General features: G+C 43.1%; 1 protein-coding gene across 2 annotated transcripts in view; it reads left to right on the top strand.

The window, feature by feature from the left end:
• The window catches only part of rhbdf1a (rhomboid 5 homolog 1a), a 78,939-nt gene that overhangs the window by 46,346 nt on the left and 6,058 nt on the right, over window positions 1-26,535 (top strand). The window contains exons 2-15 of one of the 2 annotated variants that reach the window (XM_083779475.1): window positions 2,856-3,000; window positions 3,852-3,994; window positions 5,345-5,452; window positions 10,896-11,109; window positions 12,320-12,526; window positions 13,616-13,744; window positions 14,582-14,751; window positions 15,277-15,528; window positions 16,789-16,900; window positions 17,028-17,102; window positions 17,286-17,447; window positions 18,536-18,636; window positions 25,999-26,062; window positions 26,148-26,242. In XM_083779475.1, the coding sequence (XP_083635601.1) occupies window positions 2,884-3,000; window positions 3,852-3,994; window positions 5,345-5,452; window positions 10,896-11,109; window positions 12,320-12,526; window positions 13,616-13,744; window positions 14,582-14,751; window positions 15,277-15,528; window positions 16,789-16,900; window positions 17,028-17,102; window positions 17,286-17,447; window positions 18,536-18,636; window positions 25,999-26,062; window positions 26,148-26,242 (1,949 nt within the window). In that variant the 5' untranslated portion in view covers window positions 2,856-2,883. The remainder of the gene's footprint in view (window positions 1-2,855; window positions 3,001-3,851; window positions 3,995-5,344; window positions 5,453-10,895; window positions 11,110-12,319; window positions 12,527-13,615; window positions 13,745-14,581; window positions 14,752-15,276; window positions 15,529-16,788; window positions 16,901-17,027; window positions 17,103-17,285; window positions 17,448-18,535; window positions 18,637-25,998; window positions 26,063-26,147; window positions 26,243-26,535) is intronic. The other variant, XM_083779476.1, reaches the window with a different exon arrangement.

Consider the following 26,535-nt stretch of genomic DNA (forward strand, 5'->3'; position numbering starts at 1 on the left):
TTCTTAGATTTTTTTCAAAAATAGCAGACCTACAAGCTGCGCGGTGGCGCGATATGAGCTTGTAGATCTGCTATTTTTCAATAGCTAAAGCATAACATGATGCCAACACCAAAATGGGTGCCCGGTCAGAATGGGTTAACCTCTTACTCTCTGACAGGTTTGTTTAGGACTCACGGGCCAAAGCTCCCCTACTGTCACAACAGTGTTTACTAAATGACAGCATGCAGTGCCAGAGTTATGAATAGTTCATGGGGACTATAAATAAATGGCCAATTCCCAACGGTGTACACGCTGTGTATTTATAGAGCAAATGTACGTAGTGGATGAAAAACATTGGAGCGATATGAATAACATCCTGGAGTCAGTCCATAATATTAAGGCCTTTATTCAGACACGAGCAAACACGATCCTTCATCGGCTGAACCATTTGTTACGCCGTAGTCATCTGTGACAGGGTCTTTGTGTGTGTGTGTGTGTGTGTGTGTGTGTGTGTGTGTGTGTGTGTGCGTGTGCGTGCGTGCGCGCGGCCGTGCGCGCGTGCGAGAGAGAGAGAGTTAATCTGGCAAACCGCCGACTGGACCTTTCAGCAGCAAACTTTGTATGCCCGTGGCAGCAAGAATTAATAGAAATATATGTTTTGTAGTTTTAGAAATATTTTGCACAACGGATGGAGCCACAGCGTTTCATCATACCTAGCAATATAACCATACTTAGTTATACTTTCGTCGTCTCTGTTCATTTTACGAAAAAATACAAAAGGTAAAATATGGAGATAGGAGGTCTGTGTTGTCGTGCAACAAGCTGTATCTGTATTTACTATCTTCCTGCTCCCAGACATCTTTCTCCACAAGGCCTTGCCGCCTTATAGTATATTTCCAGGGTCTATAAACTGCATTATCAGCAGAGGACAGACACCGTGTCATTGTGTAGAAATATCCTCCTAAGGGGAGTGAATATGAAGGACACACGGTGGCACCGTTCATAGTGTACTGATGCCAGGACACATCATTATGAAGGCACCGTTCATAGTGTACTGATGCCAGGACACATCATTAACTTTAACTTAAACACGGTGGCACCGTTCATAGTGTACTGATGCCAGGACACCGCTCATAGTGTACTGATGCCAGGACACCGCTCATAGTGTACTGATGCCAGGACACCGTTCATAGTGTACTGATGCCAGGACACCGTTCATAGTGTACTGATGCCAGGACACCGCTCATAGTGTACTGATGCCAGGACACCGTTCATAGTGTACTGATGCCAGGACACCGTTCATAGTGTACTGATGCCAGGACACCGCTCATAGTGTACTGATGCCAGGACACCGTTCATAGTGTACTGATGCCAGGACACCGTTCATAGTGTACTGATGCCAGGACACCGTTCATAGTGTACTGATGCCAGGACACCGTTCATAGTGTACTGATGCCAGGACACCGTTCATAGTGTACTGATGCCAGGACACCGTTCATAGTGTACTGATGCCAGGACACATCATTAACTTTATAGTGTACTGATGCCAGGACACCGTTCATAGTGTACTGATGCCAGGACACCGTTCATAGTGTACTGATGCCAGGACACATCATTAACTTTCTCTACAACTAACTTTCTGGACCACATCATGCAAGCCAGCTACTAACTTACCAGTGGTGGAAAAAGTACTCACATTTTTTACTTAAGTAAAAGTAAAAGTGAAAATGAAAAAACTTCAGGTGGCATATAATGATGCTTTTCGTATATTCCTGAGACTCCCAAGATGGACCAGTGCAAGTGAAATGTTTGTGACCAGTAATGTACCTACCTTTCATGCTGTACTGAGGAATTTTATTTTTAGATTCATGTGTAGATTGAGGGAATCAAAGAATGTATTAATTATGGCCTTAACAGGGATCACACAGAGTGATACAGTCTTCTCCTCATGTTTCTGGAAACACTGGATGAAAATAGCCTGATACATAGGCTATCTCTGTGTTGTTGTTTTTGTATTTACTGTTATGTTTTTACATGTTGTTTGTATATGGACCCATTGTGTCTGAAATAAAGTTTTCAATCAATCTCAATACCGCAATGTTGGAAAAGGTCTGAAAATGTCTAAATGAACTTGAGTACAAAGTACAAAGGTAGGTATTGGTATAAAAATGTACTTAATTATGGGGAAAGCATACATGGGAAGGAGAACAACATTTTACTGCAAGTGGGAATTAGATTGGACTTTAATCTCTAGCATTTAGGGATTCGATTTGAGGCTATAAACATCCCGACTCCTGTAGTACATAGTTAACATAGTTGTTAAATGTTTTCTGTGTTATTTTGAAAACTGGCCTTCTGTGGCGCTCCCTCAGCAACTGTTACTAATACTAGAGATATCCTAGATTAGAGTCAGGAGACTTTCAGTGCCCTCTTGTGTGACATCTCTGCAAAACAACATACTCATGAGGCAAAAGAGGCTGCAGCTAGCACATGAGTGAATGCCGGGAGAATTTGTTGGAATCATTGTGATACTCATAAATAGCACTGTATTCAAATATAATCATGTATCATATACTGCGGTGGTTCCCAAACTTTTCAGCCCGTGTCCCAAAACAGAAGTTAGATATTCTTCCGGGACCCAAACCAGTGAAAACAGCCGATCTATTCGCGCCACACTGTGAGCTTGTAGATCGGCTATTTTCACTATTTCAGTAATATTTGTTCTAATTTTTGGCATCATCATCATCATAGCGTGCCTCATTGTGTCTTGTCTCGTTTGTGTGTGTGTGTGTGTGTGTGTGTGTGTGCGTGTGCATGTGTGTGTGTGACTGTGTGTGTGTGTGTGTGTGTGTGCATGCGTGCGTGTTTGCGTGTAGCTGGCAGGCGTGGCGCGGGGCAGGGAGCATGGCTGAACCACGGCGGGAGAGCACCAGCAGCCTGCAGAGGAAAAAACCTCCATGGCTCAAACTGGACATTCCCATGGCCGCTGGCTCCTTCGACGAGCCTCCCACCTTCGTTCAGGTACCCTCATGTCTCTCTGAGCCCACATGGACGTGTCATTAGGACATTGTTCACTGTAGGATCCACTGTTTCTGTTCGTGTTTTGTTTGTCTCGTGTATATATATATATACAGCCAGACAACTGTTCCACAATCTCCGTATGCTATATACTGTAGTCCCGAAATCCGAGAGAGGACGCTGTCATCTGTTCACCAATTTGTTAGCGAAGATATATCTTAAAGATATCTTTACATTGCTTTATTTTTTTTTACTTTCCATTTCTGTTGAGCAGCACGCTATATAATTATGCTTAGATGATTTGCATTTGGATACATTTGAGCGACTGTAAAGACGAAACGGAAGTGGGGAGGAGGTGTCATATCCGCTTCATCATATGGTCATTTTCAGAGCTTCCGTGCTCCAAACTGTATGACACAGGCATTTTGTCAGTCGAAAATTGTGGGAGGCAACAAGTCTGGCTCGCAAGAAAGACTAGTGTTTTGTTTACTCTGACTTCCTCCATGGAGTGCTTCCTCCATTCCATCTGTTTCTGTGACCTCCTTGGGTCTGTTTCTGTGACCTCCTTGGGTCTGTTTCTGTGACCTCCTTGGGTCTGTTTCTGTGACCTCCTTGGGTCTGTTTCTGTGACCTCCTTGGGTCTGTTTCTGTGACCTCCTTGGGTCTGTTTCTGTGACCTCCTTGGGTCTGTTTCTGTGACCTCCTTGGGCCTGTTTCTGTGACCTCCTTGGGTCTGTTTCTGTGACCTCCTTGGGTCTGTTTCTGTGACCTCCTTGGGTCTGTCTCTGTGACCTCCTTGGGTCTTCCCTTCCCTGTGACAGCATGTGATGTGTGCGTGGTTGTTCTCCCTCCAGCCGGTGAAGAGACAGGGCTTCCTGCGCAGCATCAGCATGCCAGTGGAGACGTCTCATCTCCAGTCGCCCCCGCGCGATCTCTTTGACCACCACCGCCGGCCCGCTCTGCAGCGCCAGTCATCCATCACACAGACCATTAAGAGGTAAAAGACGCTCAGATAAAACGCCAACTGCATTTGGTTTAGCATGGACTGCCGACAACCCCCCGTCTGTGTTCTAGGAGAATCATACTGTAGATGTCTTGTTGTATATCCCATTCTGACCTGAGATCAGATTCATACGAGGTTCCGCCGGACACACACTGGTCTGATGAACCCATTCTGACCTGAGATCAGATTCTAAAAATGTCAGTCGCTCTTCGATTTTTCAAAAATAGCAGACCTACAAGCTCGTATCGCGCCACTCGGTGGCGCGATATGAGCTTGTAGATCTGCTATTTTTAAATAGCTAAAGCATAACATGATGCCGACACCAAAATGGGTGCCCGGTCAGAATGGGATATCCGACAGCATACAGCAATCTTGTTTTGGACCCGGTAGGCAACAATATACAGTAAAAAATGTGAAAAAAGTGTTTACTCTAATTTAACTCTATAGTGTAAAAAAAGGACCGTTGCGGTTCCATTATTTTCGTTTTTGTTGATTGAGTGATGAAAGTGTTACACTTTCATCACTCAATCAACAAAAACACTTTAAGTGTATCAGCATGCGGTTGTACACGTCAGAGAAGATAACAGGAGGAGAGTCTGTGTGTTCCACATGGATTGTTCCACTGCATATTGATTTGCCCAAAGCCTTTTGGGGCATCATGTTACTCATTATAGTTGAAGTGAGGACCGTGGAAGTGCAACACTGTCCAACCTAATCTTCTAACATTACTCCAGTGATGCTGCGAGCCTTTAACTCTTTAACTCCAGTGATGCTGCGAGCCTTTAACTCTTTCCTAAGCTGCTCTTTGCATGATGACTGTGTCTGCAGTGGGTGAATTCATAACTTCATGTGATCTTTTGAATTGTAAACATCTTTGTCTCTATTGAACCCATTAAGACCAGGAAAGCATCAGTGTTAGATTTCTTTGGCTATTCAAAAATAGCAGATATACTGTACAAGCTCATCAATTCAATATGAGCTTATAGAATCTTTGAATATATATAAAATATATCACCAAAATATTTTCAGATGGGGATCTTCGGCCAAATACATACCTGTGTACTTTTGGGGGTCACTGAGATGAAAACGTTTACCACAGCAACATACTGTAGGTTTTAATTGATTTAGAAGACATTTGTAGAATCGGCCTCAGGTCTTAATGGGTTAACATTAAAAAGAAAGTCTGGATTTAACAATGATCTGCTTTTCTTTCGGACATTGGCGCCGTCCAGCTGCACTTCTTTTCCTTCTCACTGCCTGTCCTTGTCTTTTTTCTGTCCTTCCTTCCTTCCTTTCCTTCCTTCCTTCCCTTTCCTTCCCTTTCCTCCGTCCGCCCGCCCGCAGCAGCAGGAGAGTGCACTTTGAGCGGATTAACACGGTGCCCATTAAGGGCCAGCGGGCCGCTCGCCGCAGCGCCAGGAAGTACCATTCGCTCTCCAGAACGCTGCTCAGGTACCACGGGAGGAGGTCCCTCCCCTCACAAGACTGGGCAGGGGTTAGCGTCAAGGTCAGGCTCACGGTCAGGGGCCCTGGGGCAGGATCATTATTGAGGAGAAATGGGGCGCATCTTGTAATGTGATATTGTGATAATATGATGGATGCCACTGTAGATATTAGATAAGGTATAGGCATCTCTGTTTTGGGGTATGTCGTTATAGCGGAACATACAAAAACAACAAAAAAAATACGTTTTGAAAGTATACATTTGGTTTTAAGGTGATAAGAAATGCTTTTATTTTAGCCTGACCCATACATTCTGCCATCAGCTCTAGTGCTGGTAAGCTACTGTGCCAAGCATATACAGTAAGCAAAGTGATGATATTTCATGCTTTTGAGGAGGTTCCGCTGTGCTGTCAAAGTGTTATACTGTACTGTCACAAGCATCATAGACCGCTCCTGCATGTCTTCCTCAGGATTCAAGGACCAGTGAGGGTCATTTTTGAGGGGCGCTAGCCCCTCCAGCTTTTGTCCCCACAAAATGTCCGCAACACAAACATTAAAGGCCATTGACAATGAAAGGAAAATGTACGTCATCTTGTCCCCACACGTCTCATATTTGCCATCGACAGTGAAAGGAGAAATTAGGTCAAATGTCTGCCAAATATGACTGGCAGACATTGAATATACATTTGTGGCAACAGGCATTCTGATTGGCCAGTATGAGATGATGCATGATGATGAGAGCGCCCTTCACTTCACACGGGTGCGATTTTTTTTTACATTCAGGACTTGACTGTAGTGTGTTGACAGTGTTGTATTCCTGGTACCGCTATGAGTCATCTCACTTACACAAGGGATGCTGGGTTTAGTCAGAACAGGAGTCAAAACCCCCCTATATTCTGAGCTAAAGTAATGACTGTAGTCACACAACAAGGGACCACACATCATCATGCACATCTGTCAGACAGCATTCATCACTGAGGGACTGTTATTGCATGGGACTGGAGCTCATTAGCAGGCCCAGGTTTAAATGCTGTGGGTTTGGTTTTTGGCTGCCATGCCATGCTAGGCCAGCCCCGACACAACTGTTTAGACTCTAGAGGGTCTGATTAGAGCGGGATGGGATGCGACTTTGACGTCCAGGTGTTCAGTGAAGCTGGGCTCTATTTATAGCTGGCTGGGGTCAGCGAGGCCATGGCCACCGCTGTGACGAACCAAGGCACACACAGCTGCCATGTATTGTTGCTGTTGGGTGGAAATATGTCACACTGGGGTATGTCCAAAGCCATACCCTTTTTAAATGAACAAAAGAAGAAGAAAAAAGAAACTGTGAAAGTAGACGATCTGCAAGCTCACATCGTGTCGCATCGCGGCCCGTTGTGAGCTTGTAGATCTGCTAATTTCACTACTTACTTTTGTGTGACACTTGTATGATGAAGTAGGGTGTTAACATACCAAAATATATAAAAAGTTGAAATATGGAGATGGTGGGTTTGTGCCTTGTCAGCAACGCTCCTATGTACATTTGGGGGAACGGCTAAACAGTAAACACAGAAAAAAGCACAACCAATTATATTATCCACAGAATTGCACAATGTAAACTTAAAGGAGGCTGAGCGTTTTTATGTTTTTATTTATCACAATGTAAAGGAGGCTGAGCATTTTTATGAGCTACAAAATTGAGTCCCAATTTCAATTAGAGCGAGTCACGGTTTTCCCTCCAGATCTTGTGTCATTTAGTATGCAGGCAGCAGGGGTTAGTCATGCTGTCTAGCTTTTACTTCTACCGCACTATAGGCAAATATACAAACAAATATACAATATATATATACACTATAGGCAAATATACAAACAAATATACAATATATATATACACTATAGGCAAATATACAAACAAATATACAATATATATATACACTATAGGCAAATATTCTACCGCACTATAGGCAAATATTCTACCCCACAAACATTATTTGAAAACTTTAGTTACTTTGTAGATTTTGATTATTGTTACAAAACATACATTAACCACTTCAGCCCTAGATACATTTAGGCCATTTCAATATATCCAATCCAATCCAAAGTGTCGCGATGCATTGTGAGCTTGTAGATCTGCTATTTTCAAAAGATGTGGCCACTTTGAAAACTTGGGGGACATTCTGCATAATGAATACTTTCTACTTTTGGTACTTTTAAGTACATTTTGAAGCTAATACTTTTGTACTTTTACTCATGTACATTTTGAATTCTGGACTTTGACTTATTTTGATATTTTTTATATTGCAGTATTGATAGTCTTACTCAGTGGTGGAAAGTAACTAAATACTTTTACTTAAGTGCTGTACTTAAGTACAATTTTGAGGTATTTGTACTTTGAGGTATTTGTACTATTTTAAATTTCCAGTACTTTTTTACTTCTACTCCACTACATCTCGGAGCCAAAATTTGTACTTTTACTCCACTACAATTATTTGTAGTATAGTTACTTATTTTAATTTTCTTTATTTTTTATTGTGGCTTTTGCCTTAATTAAAAAAAAAATATAGGAGGGACAGGAAATGGGGGAGAGAGACGGGGGGGTGACATGCAGTAAAGGCCGTCCGTCGGGATCGGGAGTCGAACCCGCGGCACACTGCCAGACTCGGGCTACCGGCCAAGGTGCCTGGACCGCTGAGCCACGGCCCAGGCTGGAGATTTAAATTTTGATACATTAACCACTTCAACGCTATACATTTTAGCAATTTGAAAATAGCCGATCTACAAGCTCACAATGCGTCGCAACGTGATGCATTGTGAGCTTGTAGATCGGCTATTTTCAATAGATTTTGTACACATTTTGAACTTGTGAAAGTACATTTTCAATTCCGTATACTTTTACTTGTAACAAAGTACTTCTAAATTGCAGTATTGGTACTTTTACTTAAGTAAAACAATTGAGTACTTTTCCCACCACTGGTCTTACTTAACCCATTCTGACCGGGCACCCGTTTTGGTGTCAGCATTATGTTGTGCTTTAGCTATTGAAAAATAGCAGATCTACAAGCTCGTATCGCGCCACCGAGTGGCGCGATACGAGCTTGTAGGTCTGCTATTTTTGAAAAATCGAATAACGACTGACATAGAAACATAGGTTTTTCAGAAAACTGTCAGGATGTAGAAGACGTTTATAGAATCTGATCTCAGGTCAGAATTGGTTAAGTAAAAAATGTGAGTATACATTTTCCACCAGTGCTGTCTAGCAGAATGGAGGGCACTGGGACTTCACACGTGTCCCATCATCCATGCAGCTGCTAATTAGCTAGTTTAGAAACAGCTTAGCTTGCGTTCACTTCCTCTGTAAAATGTCTCTTTTTTTCCCACTTCCTGGCCTCAGGGTGTCAGAGCTGGTACTTTATTAACAACATGACTCCAGTCTCTGTTACTGAGGCATTCTCTGAGACTGCTCTTCAGAATATTAACAACATGACTCCAGTCTCTGTTACTGAGGCATTCTCTGAGACTGCTCTTCAGAATATTAACAACATGACTCCAGTCTCTGTTACTGAGGCATTCTCTGAGACTGCTCTTCAGAATATTAACAACATGACTCCAGTCTCTGTTACTGAGGCGTTCTCTGAGACTGCTCTTCAGAATATTAACAACATGACTCCAGTCTCTGTTACTGAGGCGTTCTCTGAGACTGCTCTTCAGAATATTAACAACATGACTCCAGTCTCTGTTACTGAGGCATTCTCTGAGACTGCTCTTCAGAATATTAACAACATGACTCCAGTCTCTGTTACTGAGGCATTCTCTGAGACTGCTCTTCAGAATATTAACAACATGACTCCAGTCTCTGTTACTGAGGCATTCTCTGAGACTGCTCTTCAGAATATTAACAACATGACTCCAGTCTCTGTTACTGAGGCGTTCTCTGAGACTGCTCTTCAGAATATTAACAACATGACTCCAGTCTCTGTTACTGAGGCGTTCTCTGAGACTGCTCTTCAGAATATTAACAACATGACTCCAGTCTCTGTTACTGAGGCATTCTCTGAGACTGCTCTTCAGAATATTAACAACATGACTCCAGTCTCTGTTACTGAGGCATTCTCTGAGACTGCTCTTCAGAATATTAACAACATGACTCCAGTCTCTGTTACTGAGGCATTCTCTGAGACTGCTCTTCAGAATATTGTTCTTAAATAAATAAATAAACAAACAGACAAACATAAACACACACGCACACACGCACGGGCGCACACACACACACACACACACACACGCACGGGCGCACACACACACACACACACACACACACACACACACACACACACACACACACAGAGATGGGCAAAATACATTGAAAATGTATTTTGATACAAAATACAAATACTGGGTCAAAAAATGTATCTAAATACAAAATACATCTTCCATCCCCATCGAAATACAAATTACAAAATACAAAAAAGTATTTCAAATACGTATTTCAAATACATGTATTTCAAATACTGCCCATCTCTGATGGGCAAAATACATTGAAAATGTATTTTGATACAAAATACAAATACTGGGTCAAAAAATGTATCTAAATACAAAATACATCTCATTTCTTCCATCTCAGCGAAATACAAATTACAAAATACAAAAAAGTATTTCAAATACGTATTTCAAATACATGTATTTCAAATACTGCTCATCTCTGCCTATCGGACACACACACACACACACACACACGTTTGTATTTATAATGTATATTATATACATGTACAGTATTTATATATAAACCTTTGATAATTTGATATATCGCATGCTTTAAGTATGTAAGATGCCGTGTTCCATGTGAACCATGTGTGTGTGTGCGTGCGTGCGTGTGTGTGTATGTGTGTGTCAGTGTGTGTGTGTATGTGTGTGCGTGCGCGTGGGGGCATGCATTTGAACCTTTTTGTGTGTGTGTGTGTGTGTGTGTGTGTGTGTGTGTGTATGCATGTGAGCCTTCCGTGTGTGTGTGTGTGTGTGTGTGTGTGTGTGTGTGTGTGAGTGTGGGTGCATGTGTATGTGTATGTACTGCTTGCATACTGTATGCGTGTGTCTGGACATGAACTTGCCCAGGCATATTCCCCAGGTTCTCCTTTTGGTTTGGTCTTATCAGTGCACTGCATGTTTGTAACTCCATCCATCCTAGGAGGGACATCTCGTTGGAAACCTTTACTGTACTACTGTACTGTACCAGATTATACATTTTACAATTTAGGCATCTAGCAAACGCTCTTAATCCAGAGCTTTTGGCACTTGAAGTAAATTTTGATGCCAATACTTTTGTACTTTTTACTCAAGTACATTTAGAATTCCAGACTTTTACTTGCAACCTAGCGTTTCTAAATGACAGTATTGATACTTTTGCTTAAGTAAAACAAATGAGTACTTTTTCCACCACCGGCTGACCCGACGGTGTTTGCTGGTGTTGCGTCGTCAGGGGCACGGCGGATTGGTTCGGGGTGAGCAAGGACGGCGACGCCACACAGAAATGGCAGAGGAAGAGCCTGCGCCACTGCAGCCTGCGCTACGGCAAGCTGAAGCCGCAGGTGATCCGAGAGATGGACCTGCCCAGCCAGGACAACGTCTCCCTGACCAGCACGGAGACGCCGCCGCCCCTCTACGTCCCGTCGGCGCAGCACGGCATGCAGAAGGTACGAGCCAGGTTTCCTCCATTTGTTCTCAACTGCCAACTGAAAAACTGCCACATGATTAAAGGATTAAAAGATATCTTAACCCATTCTGACCTGAGATCAGATTCACACGAGGTTTCCGCTGGACACACACTGGTCTGATGAACCCAGTCTGACCTGAGATCTGATTCATACGAGGTTTCCGCTGGACACACACTGGTCTGATTGACCCATTCTGACCTGAGATCAGATTAAAAAAAATGTCAGTCGTTCTTTGATTGTTCAAAAATAGCAGACCTACAAGCTCGTATCGCGCCACTCGGTGGCGCGATACGAGCTTGTAGATCTGCTATTTTTCAATAGCTAAAGCATGACATGATGCTGACACCAAAATGGGTGCCCGGTCAGAATGGGTTAAGAAAAATAAAAACCACATATACAATATACATCATTCGGCCCGCTCCCCATCATTTTCCCTCTACACCACATCTCTTTGCTGAAAGCAGCTTGCCTACATGCTGGCGCATTCTGATGCCTTGTACGCTTGTAGATCAACTATTTTTAGCTGAACATGTGTGTTTTCAAGTAAAAACGTTTAGGAAAATCTACAGTATAGATCAGTTGGTTGTCATATTTCACAATGGCCAGCTTTGAGGATTGTATCGTTTTACTCCTATACATGGGTCAGTGTGAAGAACCCGGAGTACTGGAGCACCCCAGGGCTGCGTTAGCTCACCTGTCCTTTCTACTCTGTACACAAATGACTACTGTAGAAGTGGCAACCCAAATAATTACATCATAAAATTATCGGATGATACTGCCATCTTAGCCCTTCTGGATAAGGATAGGGATTTAGGTACAGAGCTTTGTAAAGTGGTGTTCGACCCCAAGAGTATTGGTGACCAGTAACACAGTCCTGTGGTCCTTCATGACTCGATCGTCTCACAGGTCTCCTCGTATAAATACTTGGGCATTTGGATTGACAGCTCACTAACTTGGAATACACATATGGACAGTCTCTGTAGTAAGCTACAGCAAAGACTGCACTTCCTCCGCCGTCTCAGGGTTCATGGTGTTGACCAAAAATGTATGTCAGTGTTCTAATGAGCGGTCTTGGAAAGACCTAATTGCGATTAGGTGGTTATGTAATAATTCTATCCCCTCTCTTTCTGAGCTGTTTCGCTGTGCTCTAACGACACCTGTTTCCTCCATTGTGTGTGTAACCTCACAGATTGTGGACCCGCTGGCGCGCGGCCGGGCCTTCCGCATGGTGGAGGAGGTGGACGGCTACAGCGTGCCCCAGACCCCCATCACGCCCGGCGCAGCCTCGCTCTGCTCCTTCACCAGCTCACGCTCGGGTCTCAACCGGCTGCCGCGCCGACGCAAGAGGGAGTCCGTGGCCAAGATGAGCTTCAGGGCCGCGGCCGCTCTCGTCAAGGTGAGCTGCTTGAGACTGGTGACAAAGACAATTGCGTGCCAGCCACTCCGGCCATGTTGAAGGTAGAAGGGCTCGTCGGTGCTCAACAGGGGACAACTTACATCAGAGAGAATAATACCTGAGCACTTCAGGAGAGACTACCCAAATAACATGTACTGGAGGCAGCACTCCACTGTTCCGCATGTGTTTATTATTTTGGAAGGGTGACTGACATTTCGACCTTCCTCTTCAGTCACAAAACGTCAGTCACCAGTCGAGGTCTCCACCGGGCCAGGTCAGGTTGTGGCCTCCTGGTGGCGCTATAATAGGCCAATGTGAAACGGTTGCCATTTCTTCTTACGTCATGGATGGCAATTGGATGATTTGAGGCATTTTGCTCCAAAAATGTGTTTTGCAAAAATCCACCTGGCTATAACAGGCCAATGTGAAAAGGGTGGGATATATTCCTCAGCCTAGTAGGAAAGTCAGTGAAAGATTTCAGGTAAATTGCACGCTGCATTCATGATTTGAGGCTTTTTGTTCAAACGGGCCAATCCTGCAAACTTTGAAAGCCAATTCAAAGTTTGTTAGCCAATTAGGATGGAATAATATGAAATATCAGACAGATCAGTCTTGAACACATGACTATAGAGATACTGTGTAACCATTTGAACACATGACTATAGAGATACTGTGTAACCATTTGAACACATGACTATAGAGATACTGTGTAACCATTTGAACACATGACTATAGAGATACTGTGTAACCATTTGAACACATGACTATAGAGATACTGTGTAACCATTTGCGGGATTTTTGGACAGAATCTGGAGGAGTAATATAAAAAAAACGGACGGACGGACGAACACACGGACGGACGAACACACACACACACACACACACACACACACACACGGACGGACGGACACAGTCACCAGACCTCGACAGTGTGCAATTTGACACATGAAAATATCTGTCTAATATAAATGCATGGAATCTGTGGGTGCCTGCGTGTGTGTGCGTGTGTGTGTGTGTGTGTGTGTGTGTGTGTGTGTGTGTGTGTGTGTGTGTGTGTGTGTGTGTGTGTGTGTGTGTGTGTGTGTGTAGGGGCGCTCCTTGCGGGACACCAACACGTTGAAGCGTGCACACAGGCGAAGCTTCACCCCGGCCAGCTTCTATATGGAGGAAGACGTGGTGGACTTTCCTGATGAGCTGGACACCTCCTTCTTTGCCAGGGTAAGATGTACTGTACTTTACTGTACTGTCATTAAGGTTGAGTTGTGTGGAAGGCAAAACAATAAAGGACCAACAGCACAACCCAGAGGACACTGTGAGAAGTGCATTTTCCTTTGTTTAATAATCTTGTTTTTTCATTTTAATGTTTTTTCATAAATGATGCAGTGTGACACATTGTGACCTTGCAAGAAGAGAATACCGGCACTAATAATAATAATTCGTTTCATAAACTCCAACTCCAGCATTCAAAAACACAGCTTTTCCACTGAATATATATAGTTCAAAACACTTCTGTCTCATGCCACCAACACACACCTGGGCGAGCACACGTGGTTCACGGGAACCCCACACAGGCATGCTCAGGCACGTCCCTCCCTCCTGCATCACACAGTGTATATCCAGAGTTTTTGATTTTTTTATATTATTTTGCAGCTGTTAATCATGCACTTCTTTTTTTTTAAAACAAGTATTCTCTACTTTTCATTTTTTGATCCTTCACTCACCTTGGAATGCAAAAAAATAATAATATTATATTGAAGATATAGAGAGTTATATAACAGAGAGATTTTAAATGAATATTTAACCAATGAAAAGTATTTACGAGAGCTTGTAACTAAATAAAAATGTAATTGGATCCCTTGGATCAGTGCATCACATTAATCTTTGTAATTGTTCCGTCTGTTAGAAATATACCCAAGTGTAAATCAAGTGGCCCAAAATAGAGCGAACACAGGTTATTTTCTTCTTCTTTTTCCTGAAAAGTACCTGGCAGCAGCAGCACGATTATACAATTCCCAAGCCGCGTGCTTAGTCCTTAGTCTGTCCGTCCACCTCCAGGACATCCTGATGCACGAGGAGCTGTCCACCTACGCTGACGAGGTGTTTGAGTCTCCGTCAGAGGCCGCCATGAAGGAGGCGGAGGCCGGCGGCGGAAACAAGATGGACGAGACGGAGCTGACGGGCAGCGCCCTGGACAAGAGCGAGCTGGAGAAGAGCCACCTCATGCTGTGAGTTCAGCCACGCACGCAACACCCGATAAGACCGTCTGTCACACAGTCAGCGGTTGGAGAGTAACTATGTGCATTTACTCAAGTAATACCTACCTAAGTACAATTTTGAGAGGTATTATTTGCACTTTACTTTATTTCCGTTTTTTTCAATACTTATTCTGCACTACATCTCATCTCAGATATTGTACTTTTACTACACTGCAATTTTATTCATTCAAAATGTATTTATTCTCATTTGCACATTGTCGTTGAGTAATACAATACAGCAACATTACTGTTGAGAATTACATCAAGGAATTGGGGAAATAAAAGGCATACATGTGAAATATAAAAGTTATAAATATAATTTAGAACTAATTTCCAAAAACAATTACACATTGTGGAGACCTGTTTGGTCACCAGGGTTCCAAAACAAATCAAGTGTCAATGTAACCACTCTATGAAAAGTTTAGTTACTATTTGCCTGAATTAGAGACATGGCTTGATGTCTGTGTCTTTCTTGACGTCTCCTGTCCGCCGCAGACCTCTGGAGCGAGGTTGGCGGAAGGCCAAAGAGGGAACCCCAGGTCCACCGAAGGTGCCCTTGCGGCAGGAAGTGGTGAGCGTTAATGGCCAGCGGCGAGGCCAGCGCATCGTTGTACCCGTCAAGAAGCTCTTTGCTCGAGAGAAGAGGCCCTATGGGCTCGGCATGGTGGGAAAGCTGACCAACCGCACATATCGCAAACGCATCGACAGCTATGTCAAGAGGCAGATAGAAGACATGGATGACCACAGGTACCTTTGATCCTCTCGCTTTCTCTACTTGATTAGATTCAGAACTCCTTTTATTTGCAACTATAATTACTTGACCACTTGTTGCCTGTTGCTAGTTGGTTAGGGCATTGGTTCTCAAAGTGGGGACCCCCAGGGGTCCTTTGGGAGGGGCGTTCCAGGGGGTCCCCAGCTAAATGAGTTAATACAGCATTACAATGGCCTGGGCCGTGACTGAGCGGTCCAGGCAACTTGGCCGGCAGCCCAAGTCTGGCAGTGTGCCGCGGGTTCGACTCCCGATCCCGACGGCCTTTACTGCATGTCACCCCCCCATCCTGTCAGTCTACTGTCTGTCCCTCCTATAAAAAATATAAAATAAAGGCAAAAGCCGAAAAAAAAAAAAAAAAAAACATAGAATACAGCATCACAATCAGTTTAAGGACTTTATCCATTTATACGTTGGCTATTCAAAAATAGCAGATGTACAAGCTCACAGCATGTCACTTCTGGGGGTCCCTGGCACAAAACATTTTCAGATGGGGGTCTGTGGCCAAATGAATATAATTTGGAAAAAGTTTGAGAACCTCTGTGTTAGGGTTAATAATAATAATAATACAACTTTATTTGTATAGCACCTTTCATGACATGAAATGCAGCTCAAAGTGCTTTACAGAACAATGGAGAATAAAAGAAAAGCAAGGCAACGACATTAAAAAACAAGCAGTAATGCAGTACAGTGAGGACATGAAAAAAAACAAAAAACAAGATCAATTAAAGGCAATGTTGTAGAAGTGGGTCTTGAGCTGAGCTTTAAAAATGTCTACAGAGGCTGCCTGACGAAGGTACAGAGGGAGCTTGTTCCATGCCGACGGCCCATAGAAGCAAAAAGCTGCTTCCCCGTATTTTTTAGTTGCCATTTTTTTGGGCAAAGCGAGCAGGCCGGCGGTGGAAGACCTTAGGGGGCGGTTTGGGACATATTTAGGCAGGCAGTCAAGTAGGTAGGAAGGTGCGAGACCATTGAGAGCTTTATAGACAAGTAAAATAATTTAAAAATCAATCCTAAAAACAACCGGAAGCCAGTGCAGTGATGCCAAAACTGGAGTAATATGTTCTCTCATCTTAGTTCTAGTTAAAACTCTGGCTGCTGCATTTTGGACAAGTTGTAATCTGTCAGTTGTTTTCTTAGGCAGTCCTGCTGTTTATTCTGATCTTGCACTCGATAAGTCACTGGATAAATTGTAAATTGATTAAGTGTTTTATTAATGTACATGTTGTTTCCACTAGGCCTTTCTTTACCTACTGGATCACGTTTGTCCATTTGCTGATCACTATCTTGGCTGTATGCATCTATGGTATTGCACCAGTGGGGTTCTCCCAGCACGAGACGGTTGATTCTGTGAGTCATTTGCTCAGCCTCGAGCAATTCTTTACACATCACTCTCTCGCAATGAGTTATTTTATTTCCTATTATAACACTGTACTTACTCTTTGTAATTCATTTTTTTTTTTTTTTTCCTTTCTAGGTTTTAAGAAACAAAGGCGTGTATGAAAATGTTAAGTTTGTACAGCAGGAGAACTTCTGGATTGGGCCGAGTTCGGTAAGAGCAATTTGTACTGTATATTGCACACATTTTATTCAACAGTAGATAGATATTATACATTATACAAGTACAAATACAGTAACCGAAAAAATGACATACGTAGTTAAATATGCACAAATATGAATATAACATCCTTTGCAGTTTATTCGTAACCTCCTGTTATAATCTCATCACCATCAGGAGGCTCTGATCCACCTGGGGGCCAAATTCTCTCCCTGCATGCGGCAAGATAAGCAGGTCCACCATCTGATCAGGGATAAGAGAGCCATCGAACGCAACTCTGCCTGCTGCGTGCGGAACGACCGCTCTGGCTGCGTCCAGACACAGGAGGACGAGTGCTCGGTTTGTACTCGAAGCTTATTCTCTAGTTGCGAACGAAGCGAGCACTAACTATAGCAGCTGGCCAAAACTGTCTGTCTGTCTGTCTGTGTGTCACGCTGTAACACCACCCGCCCGCCACCAGAGGGCAACTGAAATTGGAACGATACAGAGAAGAAATTAGAATGATACAGAGGTCTCTGTGTGGCCGGGGGCACACCTTAGCACACAGCCGCGGGCGCGACGGACAGATTCCCGGAAACGCTCTCCTCCGCGTCAGTCAGCCGCGGGGGTGGAGCTTCTTTTCCATCCACCAGCTGTCTAAAAAGCCGGGCGTCAGCTTCGTCTGTCCGCGGCTGTGCGCGAAGATATGCCTGCGCTGTGTGCGTGTGTGTGTGTGTGTGTGTGTGTGTGTGTGTGTGTGTGTGTGTGTCTGACTGCCACAACATCTTCGTTCGCTTCCCGGGTTTACGCATCTTACTTGTTGTCTGTCTGCTTCGTACTAATGCAATGCTAATACTATTGTGAGTGAAGTATTGAAATGGTTTCCCTCTGTGTGTTCTGTATGTCAGAGTACTCTGGCTGTGTGGGTGAAATGGTTTCCCTCTGTGTGTTCTGTATGTCCGAGTACTCTGGCTGTGTGGGTGAAATGATTTCCCTCTGTGTGTTCTGTATATCAGAGTACTCTGGCTGTGTGGGTGAAATGATTTCCCTCTGTGTGTTCTGTATATCAGAGTACTCTGGCTGTGTGGGTGAAATGATTTCCCTCTGTGTGTTCTGTATATCAGAGTACTCTGGCTGTGTGGGTGAAATGGTTTCCCTCTGTGTGTTCTGTATATCAGAGTACTCTGGCTGTGTGGGTGAAATGATTTCCCTCTGTGTGTTCTGTATATCAGAGTACTCTGGCTGTGTGGGTGAAATGATTTCCCTCTGTGTGTTCTGTATATCAGAGTACTCTGGCTGTGTGGGTGAAATGATTTCCCTCTGTGTGTTCTGTATATCAGAGTACTCTGGCTGTGTGGGTGAAATGGTTTCCCTCTGTGTGTTCTGTATATCAGAGTACTCTGGCTGTGTGGGTGAAATGATTTCCCTCTGTGTGTTCTGTATATCAGAGTACTCTGGCTGTGTGGGTGAAATGGCCGTGGCATCCCAGCACTCCACAGCTAGATGGCAAAGACAGACAGCACGGCTCTGTGTGTCATCAGGACCCAAGGTAAGGCACGGCTCTGTGTGTCATCAGGACCCAAGGTAAGGTAAGGCTCTGTGTGTCATCAGGACCCAAGGTAAGGCACGGCTCTGTGTGTCATCAGGACCCAAGGTAAGGCACGGCTCTGTGTGTCATCAGGACCCAAGGTAAGGTTGCAATGTGATATTAGACATGTGATATTAGACATTTCCAATTAGGGAAACTTCACTTGAAAAGTGCTACCAACTCTTAATTTCTGGTTGGAAACTTTGAGCTGTTTCAGAGCTTTGACTTACTGTATGCTGTGACAATGAAGGGTTCAGGTGTTTCAGAGCTTTGACTTACTGTATGCTGTGACAATGAAGGGTTCTGACTTACTGTATGCTGTGACAATGAAGGGTTCAGCAACAACGGTAACAGCAGAACACGAGATGGCCACAGATAAGGGCCGATTCATACTCCTATTTTAGAGCCGACTAAAAGTCGGTTCGGCGCTGTAGAGCCTACAATGTGACGTCATTTGGCTCTGGTGGAAAAATTGGAAGCAGTTCGACAGGCGATGGAGGCACTGATGATGAGGCCCCTCACCAAGGAAGATGCTCAACGGTCGATTGAATCTTTGTTGCTCTATGAAAGTGATGATGATGACTGTGTGACTGATGAAGAATTTCTAACACCCTCACCAGTACATCTCCCTTTCACCCCGGACATGGTGGAACGGATGAACATTGGATTAAAGTTGACCCCCCTTACCAGACGTTGCCTCCAACTGTCACCAAACCCAGCTACCGATTTTCAGATTTCAGATTATCAATTTACACTTGAAAACTGATATGAACAGGGTCCATTATGCGCAGCAACAATCATGTATGGACCCCATGCTTCTAGAAAGCCTGGTGTTTCTATCACTGTACAGGTTGAGGTCCACAACATTCCTACTGTTATTTCAAATAGAGTGTCCAAGACAAGGAGTGGTCTGAAGAGAGAATGCTGTTTGGTTAATGTGCCTCTCAGGCATCACAGCCCCCAAAAATGTGATAACAAGCTTAATCTTGCCTTGTTTAACATCAGGTCACTAACAAATAAGTCCTCCTCTGTAAATGATATAATCTGTAAAGAGAAGCTAGATATAATCTTTCTAACAGAGACATGGCTGGGCTCAGATGGAGCTGTTCTCCTAGCGCCAGCCTGTCCCGCAAACTACAGTTTCATTCACTCTGTTCGCGAGGCTAAGAAAGGAGGTGGACTGGCAATAATTTTTTCAGACACGTTAAAATTCAAGGCTCTGACCCTTGGCAGCTTTACATCCTTTGAATACCAGGCCACTATACTACATGGTGCCTCCATGCCAATGATTAGCATCTATCGCCCGCCAAAATGCAGTAAAGCAATATTTCTAACAGAAATATCAGAACTTCTATCTATCTGCTCCACTAACTATGACAGAACTCTTATCTCAGGTGATCTTAATCTTCACCTGGATGATGCTACAGATGCTATGGCTATGGGTTTCCTAGAGTTATTGCACTCCTTTGATTTTATCCAACATGTTGTTGGGCCTACACATAAACATGGGCACACTCTGGACCTGGTGATTTCTAGAGGGCTGAACATCACTGTGGAAAGGACTATTGAAAGGCCCGAGCTGTCAGACCACTTTCTGCTGTGTTTTAATATGACTGTCTCTGATCTAGAGAAAAACATCACTGAATATACCATAAAAAAGCGTTTTTTTAGCTCTTCTGCTGCCGACGAGTTCTCTCGTCACCTGGGTCCCCCATTGCCCGATACTCCCCCAGTGAATGATATGGTTCAAAATTTTAATCTTAAACTAGAGTCAGCTCTTGATATAGTGGCTCCTTTGAAAACAAAAAAGAAACATAATACCAGAGTAACACCCTGGATAAATGAGCTCTCACGCTCACTGAAGCAAGAATGTCGAAGAGCTGAGCGAGCTTGGAGAAAAAACAAACTCACCATCCACCTAGAGATTCTTAAAAAGTCAACAGTCGCCTATAACAAAGCCTTGCGTTTAGCAAGGCAGGCATATTTCTCTGGCATTATTAACGAGAACAAGAAAAATGCTAGAGTCCTATTCTCTACCATTGATCGACTTTTAAACCCCCCCCAGTCCTACAAGCAGTCATTCCCGGCCTCTAAAGCTAAGTGTAATGAGTTTGCATGCTTTTTTGACAACAAAATTTCAAACATTAGAGCCGATATTAAGAATGGTGCTACTGCTAGCGCAAACCGTCAAACAGCAGCAAATGGTCCCAGGGTAGATCTCTCCAGGGGGAGCCTATCATCGTTCTGCGAAATTGAGGAAGACGAACTCCGCAAAACTATATCACAGATGACATCATCCTCCTGTTCATTAGATACAATTCCCACCAACTTTCTCAAAGAAGTCTTAGACAGTGTGATTGGAGATATCCTAAAAATTGTAAACAGCTCTCTACAATCAGGCGTCTTCCCAGACTGAAGACTGCTGTAGTTAAGCCCCTTCTCAAGAAACACAATCTTGATCCCTCTGTTTTGGGTAACTATCGACCCATTTCAAATCTACCCTTTCTGGGCAAGGTTTTAGAAAAATGTATCTTTCATCAATTGGATGTGTTTCTACAGAACAATAATGTACACAACAAATTCCAATCTGGCTTTAGGAAAGGCCACAGCACAGAAACAGCACTTGTAAAAGTAATGAATGATCTGAGGGTGTCTGCTGACAAGAAACATGTATCCGTTCTCTTACTTCTAGATTTAACGGCTGCATTTGACACGATTGATCACTCAATTTTAATACAGCGTCTGGAGCACTGGATAGGCCTGTCTGGTACGGCCCTGTCCTGGTTTTCCTCCTACCTATCAAACAGAAGTTACTTTGTCAATCTAGCCGAGTTTGACTCAGACAAACACGACATCAGTTCTGGTATTCCACAGGGCTCGATTCTTGGCCCTCTGCTTTTCTCCTTGTACATACTGCCACTGGGCGAACTCATTGCCAATCACGGAGTCAATTTTCATTTCTATGCTGATGATACCCAATTATATCTATCTGTGGCTCCAGATGATCCCTGTGCTTTAGACCCGCTGCTTACCTGTCTGTCTAGCATCAAATGTTGGATGAGTGAGAACTTTCTCAAGCTAAATGAGGACAAGACAGAAGTTCTCATAATCGGCTCTAGTGAGCAGAAAGAATCAATATTAAGCAGACTTGGCAACCTGACTGTAGACAGTAACAGTACAGTAAAGAACCTGGGGGTTATTATTGATTCCGAATTGAATTTTAATTCACACATTAATCATGTTACCAAGATTGCCTTTTTTCACCTTAGAAATATTGCACGAATCAGAGCCTATGTGTCCTTGGACGATGCAAAAACGCTAATCCACGCCTTTGTTTTCTCTCGGCTTGATTACTGCAATGCACTTTTTTCAGGACTGCCTAAGAAAACAACTGACAGATTACAACTTGTCCAAAATGCAGCAGCCAGAGTTTTAACTAGAACTAAGATGAGAGAACATATTACTCCAGTTTTGGCATCACTGCACTGGCTTCCGGTTGTTTTTAGGATTGATTTTAAAATTCTTTTACTTGTCTATAAAGCCCTCAATGGTCTCGCACCTTCCTACCTACATGACTGCTTGCCTAAATATGTCCCAAACCGCCCCCTAAGGTCTTCCACTGCTGGCCTGCTCGCTTTGCCTAAAAAAATGGCAACTAAAAAATACGGGGAAGCAGCTTTTTGCTTCTACGGGCCATCGGCATGGAACAAGCTCCCTCTGTACCTTCGTCAGGCAGCCTCTGTAGACATTTTTAAAGCTCAGCTCAAGACCCACTTCTACAACATTGCCTTTAAGTGATCTTATTCATGTCCTCACTGTATTGCATTACTGCTTGTTTTTTAATGTCGTTGCCTTGCTTTTCTTTTATGCTTTGCTTTTATTTTATTCTCCATTGTTCTGTAAAGCACTTTGAGCTGCATTTGATGTCATGAAAGGTGCTATACAAATAAAGTTTTATTATTATTATTATGACGTCATTTGGCTCTGTAGAGCCTACAATGTGACGTCATTTGGCTCTGTAGAGCCTACAATGTGACGTCATTTGGCTCTGTAGAGCCTACAATGTGACGTCATTTGGCTCTGTAGAGCGTACAATGTGACGTCATTTGGCTCTGTAGAGCCTACAATGTGACGTCATTTGGCTCTGTAGAGCCTACAATGTGACGTCATTTGGCTCTGTAGAGCCTACAATGTGACGTCATTTGGCTCTGTAGAGCCTACAATGTGACGTCATTTGGCTCTGTAGAGCCTACAATGTGACGTCATTTGGCGCTGTAGAGCCTACAATGTGACGTCATTTGGCTCTGTAGAGCCTACAATGTGATGACATTTGGCTCTGTAGAGCCTACAATGTGACGTCATTTGGCTCTGTAGAGCCTACAATGTGACGTCATTTGGCGCTGTAGAGCCTACAATGTGACGTCATTTGAGGTTCGGGGGGGGGCGGGTAGCCGGGTACCGTCCTAAAGTCGGCTCTTCGGTGCTACTGACATTTTCTGACGAGCCTAAATCATTTCGTCACTACAGCGCCGAAACAGCGGTAAAATAGGAGTATGAATCGGCCCGAAGAGTGGATAGATGTGAAAGATAAAATGAAAATACAATAGAATATATAGACTTACAGTATGAGTCTGACCGTAGCCATCTGCTCTTGGTTTGACTCTGAGACCGATTCTACAAATGCCTTCTAAATCAGTAGTTTCATAATGCAAAATGATTCAACATTTTTCAAAAACCTTCTGAAATTGCAAATGTACAAGTGAGCTTGTACATCTGCTATTTTTGAATAGCCAACGCTAAAATCTAAAATGACGCAGATGCTTTCTCGGTCTTAACGGGTTAACATAATGCATATTCTATCAATAATAAATATAAATGTGCAGTCTATCACCAGTGAATATACTGCACATCTCTCACCAATAAATATATGAATGTGCAGAGCCTACACAGCATATCCAGCCCTCCAGCACCTCTTCGCAGCACTTGCCGCCGTCGGCAAGTGCTTGTGTCATCATGTGTCATCATGTGTCATCATGTTGGGACTCTGTACAAGTGTATCGCTGTGTGCTGTGTGACAAGTTGATGTGATTTTGCACTATACAGGTATACTCTATACACTATACAGGTATACTCGCCAGTTTACCAACTCGCCACCATTTAGTTTTGCTTCACCTTCATTTAAATTGCATTGAATTGAGAGAGAGAGAGAGAGAGAGACAGAGAGAGAGACACAGAGAGAGAGAGAGAGGATAGTTGTTTAGAGTTACTGTAACACTAGAGAAAGTAGGAATGCTAAAAGTTTAAACACCAAAGTAGGCCTACCGAAACAATGTAATTAATCAGTAAACAATTCCTGAAATGGTATAGGCCTACTTATCATTTGTATCATCATCTAGCTGACCATTTGATTGCAAAAAAATATTTGATCACTTTGGAAATGAACTATAACATCTGTGTGTTTGACAAACTACATTGATGAAGACAGCATGAATTCTCTCCATGGCGACTTGGTAAACTGGTGAGTTCTCCGGTATCCTATAAATACAATTTAATGAAATTGATTAGGGATGCACCGATCCGGCTTTTTGGCATTCGATACTGATTTCGATACATGGGGGTCCATTATCTGCCGATACAGAGTACCGATCCGATACCCCCCACAAAGAAACGTAATAACCTATTAAGCTGTATGCCTCACTGTGTGGAGTCTGGAATCATTATTTTGTGTAAGGCAACATCAAGGCTTGACTTAAACATTACTTTCCCAACTTTGTAAAACAAAATGTAACAAACACAGATATAAATGCACTGAATTATTTATTAAATAACTGTGCAACAATTAGACCAGGTTAATGTGTGCGCAGGCTAGCCTGGCTGCATTCCACATGTTATACTGTCAATACTACACTGCTGCCCAGGCGGTGGCGTAACCGTCTGGGCACCCGACTGGTAATCCAGTCGCAGTGTGCCGCGGGTTCGACTCCCGAGCCCGACACGGCCTTTACTGCATGTCTTCCCCCATCTCTCACCCGTTTCCTGTCAGCCTACTGTCTGTCCCTTCAAAAACAAATAAAAGGCGTAAGCCGCAAAAGAAATATCTTAAAAAAAAAAAAAAAAAATACTACACTGCTGTGTCACAGAGGAGGTAGAGTTGTTTTCATACTGTAATTATTATCGGATCGGATCGGATCGGATAATGGATCGGCCACCGATCCGATACCCGATCTAGAATTTTAGCCTGGATCGGCGCCGATCTCCGATACGAGTATCGGATCGGTGCATCCCTAAAATTGATTCACCATCAACAGTGGATGTCACATGAGACTATACAGTCTCAAGACACTGATAAGTGTCAGCTGCTTCAAGAGTGGGTATCTGTATAATACAGCCTATCAGTGAAAATAGAGCATACACAGTCAGGTAGAATCAATACTGAAGAGATTGAACGTGTACTCCCAGGAACTTCTAGGTATTCATTCACCATCTCCACCTTGGATGGTGATGGGTGTTCTGTTCTGTTCTGTTGGGTGTTCTGTTCTGTTCTGTTCTGTTCTGTTCTGTTCTGTTCTGTTCTGTTCTGTTCTGTTCTGTTCTGTTCTGTTCTGTTCTGTTCTGTTCATCTCCACCTTGGATGGTGATGGGTGTTCTGTTCTGCAGACTTTCACATGCAAAAAATAATTCACTGAATAAGCTTACATTGTTGTTTAAGACTTTAGTTTAAGTCACTTGTGAGATTTAAGGTGATTTTATTTGGTTAAAAAGCTCATTATTGTGATAATACTCAATGCTATAGAGTGTTTGTTCAGTAACAGGAGTCTCCATGTCTCTCCAGCTTTTTTAAACTCAAGAGTACTCAGTCAGTGTAAACAAGTGATGACACAAAGAAGAGACCTCTGTTACTGAACAAACACTCTAGTCTATAGCATTGATTACTGTCAGAATATAGTGATTTAACCTTTGAACAAAACACTCTAGTCTATAGCATTGATTACTGTCAGAATATAGTGATTTAACCTTTGAACAAACACTCTAGTCTATAGCATTGATTACTGTCAGAATATAGTGATTTAACCTTTGAACAAACACTCTAGTCTATAGCATTGATTACTGTCAGAATATAGAGACCTCTGTTACTGAACAAACACTCTAGTCTATAGCATTAATTACTGTCAGAATATAGTGATTTAACCTTTGAACAAAAAACCTTTTGTTTTAACCAAAACATCTGCACCACTGCATCTGCACCACTGCAGTAGTTTAGTCACAGCGTGACTGGTGTTGCATTTTCATAATGTGTTATTAACTTTTGTCATCTGATGTCAGGATATGTCTTGAGCCTGCCTCAGTGTCACCTCATGAATGGCCTGATGACATCACCAAATGGCCGGTGAGTAGAGGGGAAACCTGTGAATTATTAATGTAGCACTTTGGCCTGAAGTAGTGAAGGTACTAGTGATTTGTTGTACTTTCAGATTTGCACCCGATACAACACAGGGAACCACACTAACCTGCCTCACATAGACTGCACCATCACAGGGCGGCCCTGCTGCATCGGAACCAAAGGGAGGTGAGGAGAGTTCACCTGTAACTACATCAGGATATTTCACTTTGCGTTCATTTACTCTCATACTGTACAAGTTACAGGAAAAGGGGCGTTTCTCATAAAATGAATATCAAATAGCTAAAGCCAGAGCAGATGTTGAAATGACCCTAAACTTTTTTTAAAGTGAAATATCCCTTTAAGCCTAATTGATGCTCCTTTGTGTGACAAAATAGTCTGATATACAAGCTAGCAACGCATCACATCAATGACGCATTGTGAGCTTGTAGATCGGGTATGTATGAATTGGGCTTCATCGT

The sequence above is a fragment of the Protomyctophum parallelum genome, assembly GCF_964188405.1.
Source record: "Protomyctophum parallelum genome assembly, chromosome: 13".
In the NCBI taxonomy this organism is placed as follows: domain Eukaryota; kingdom Metazoa; phylum Chordata; class Actinopteri; order Myctophiformes; family Myctophidae; genus Protomyctophum; species Protomyctophum parallelum.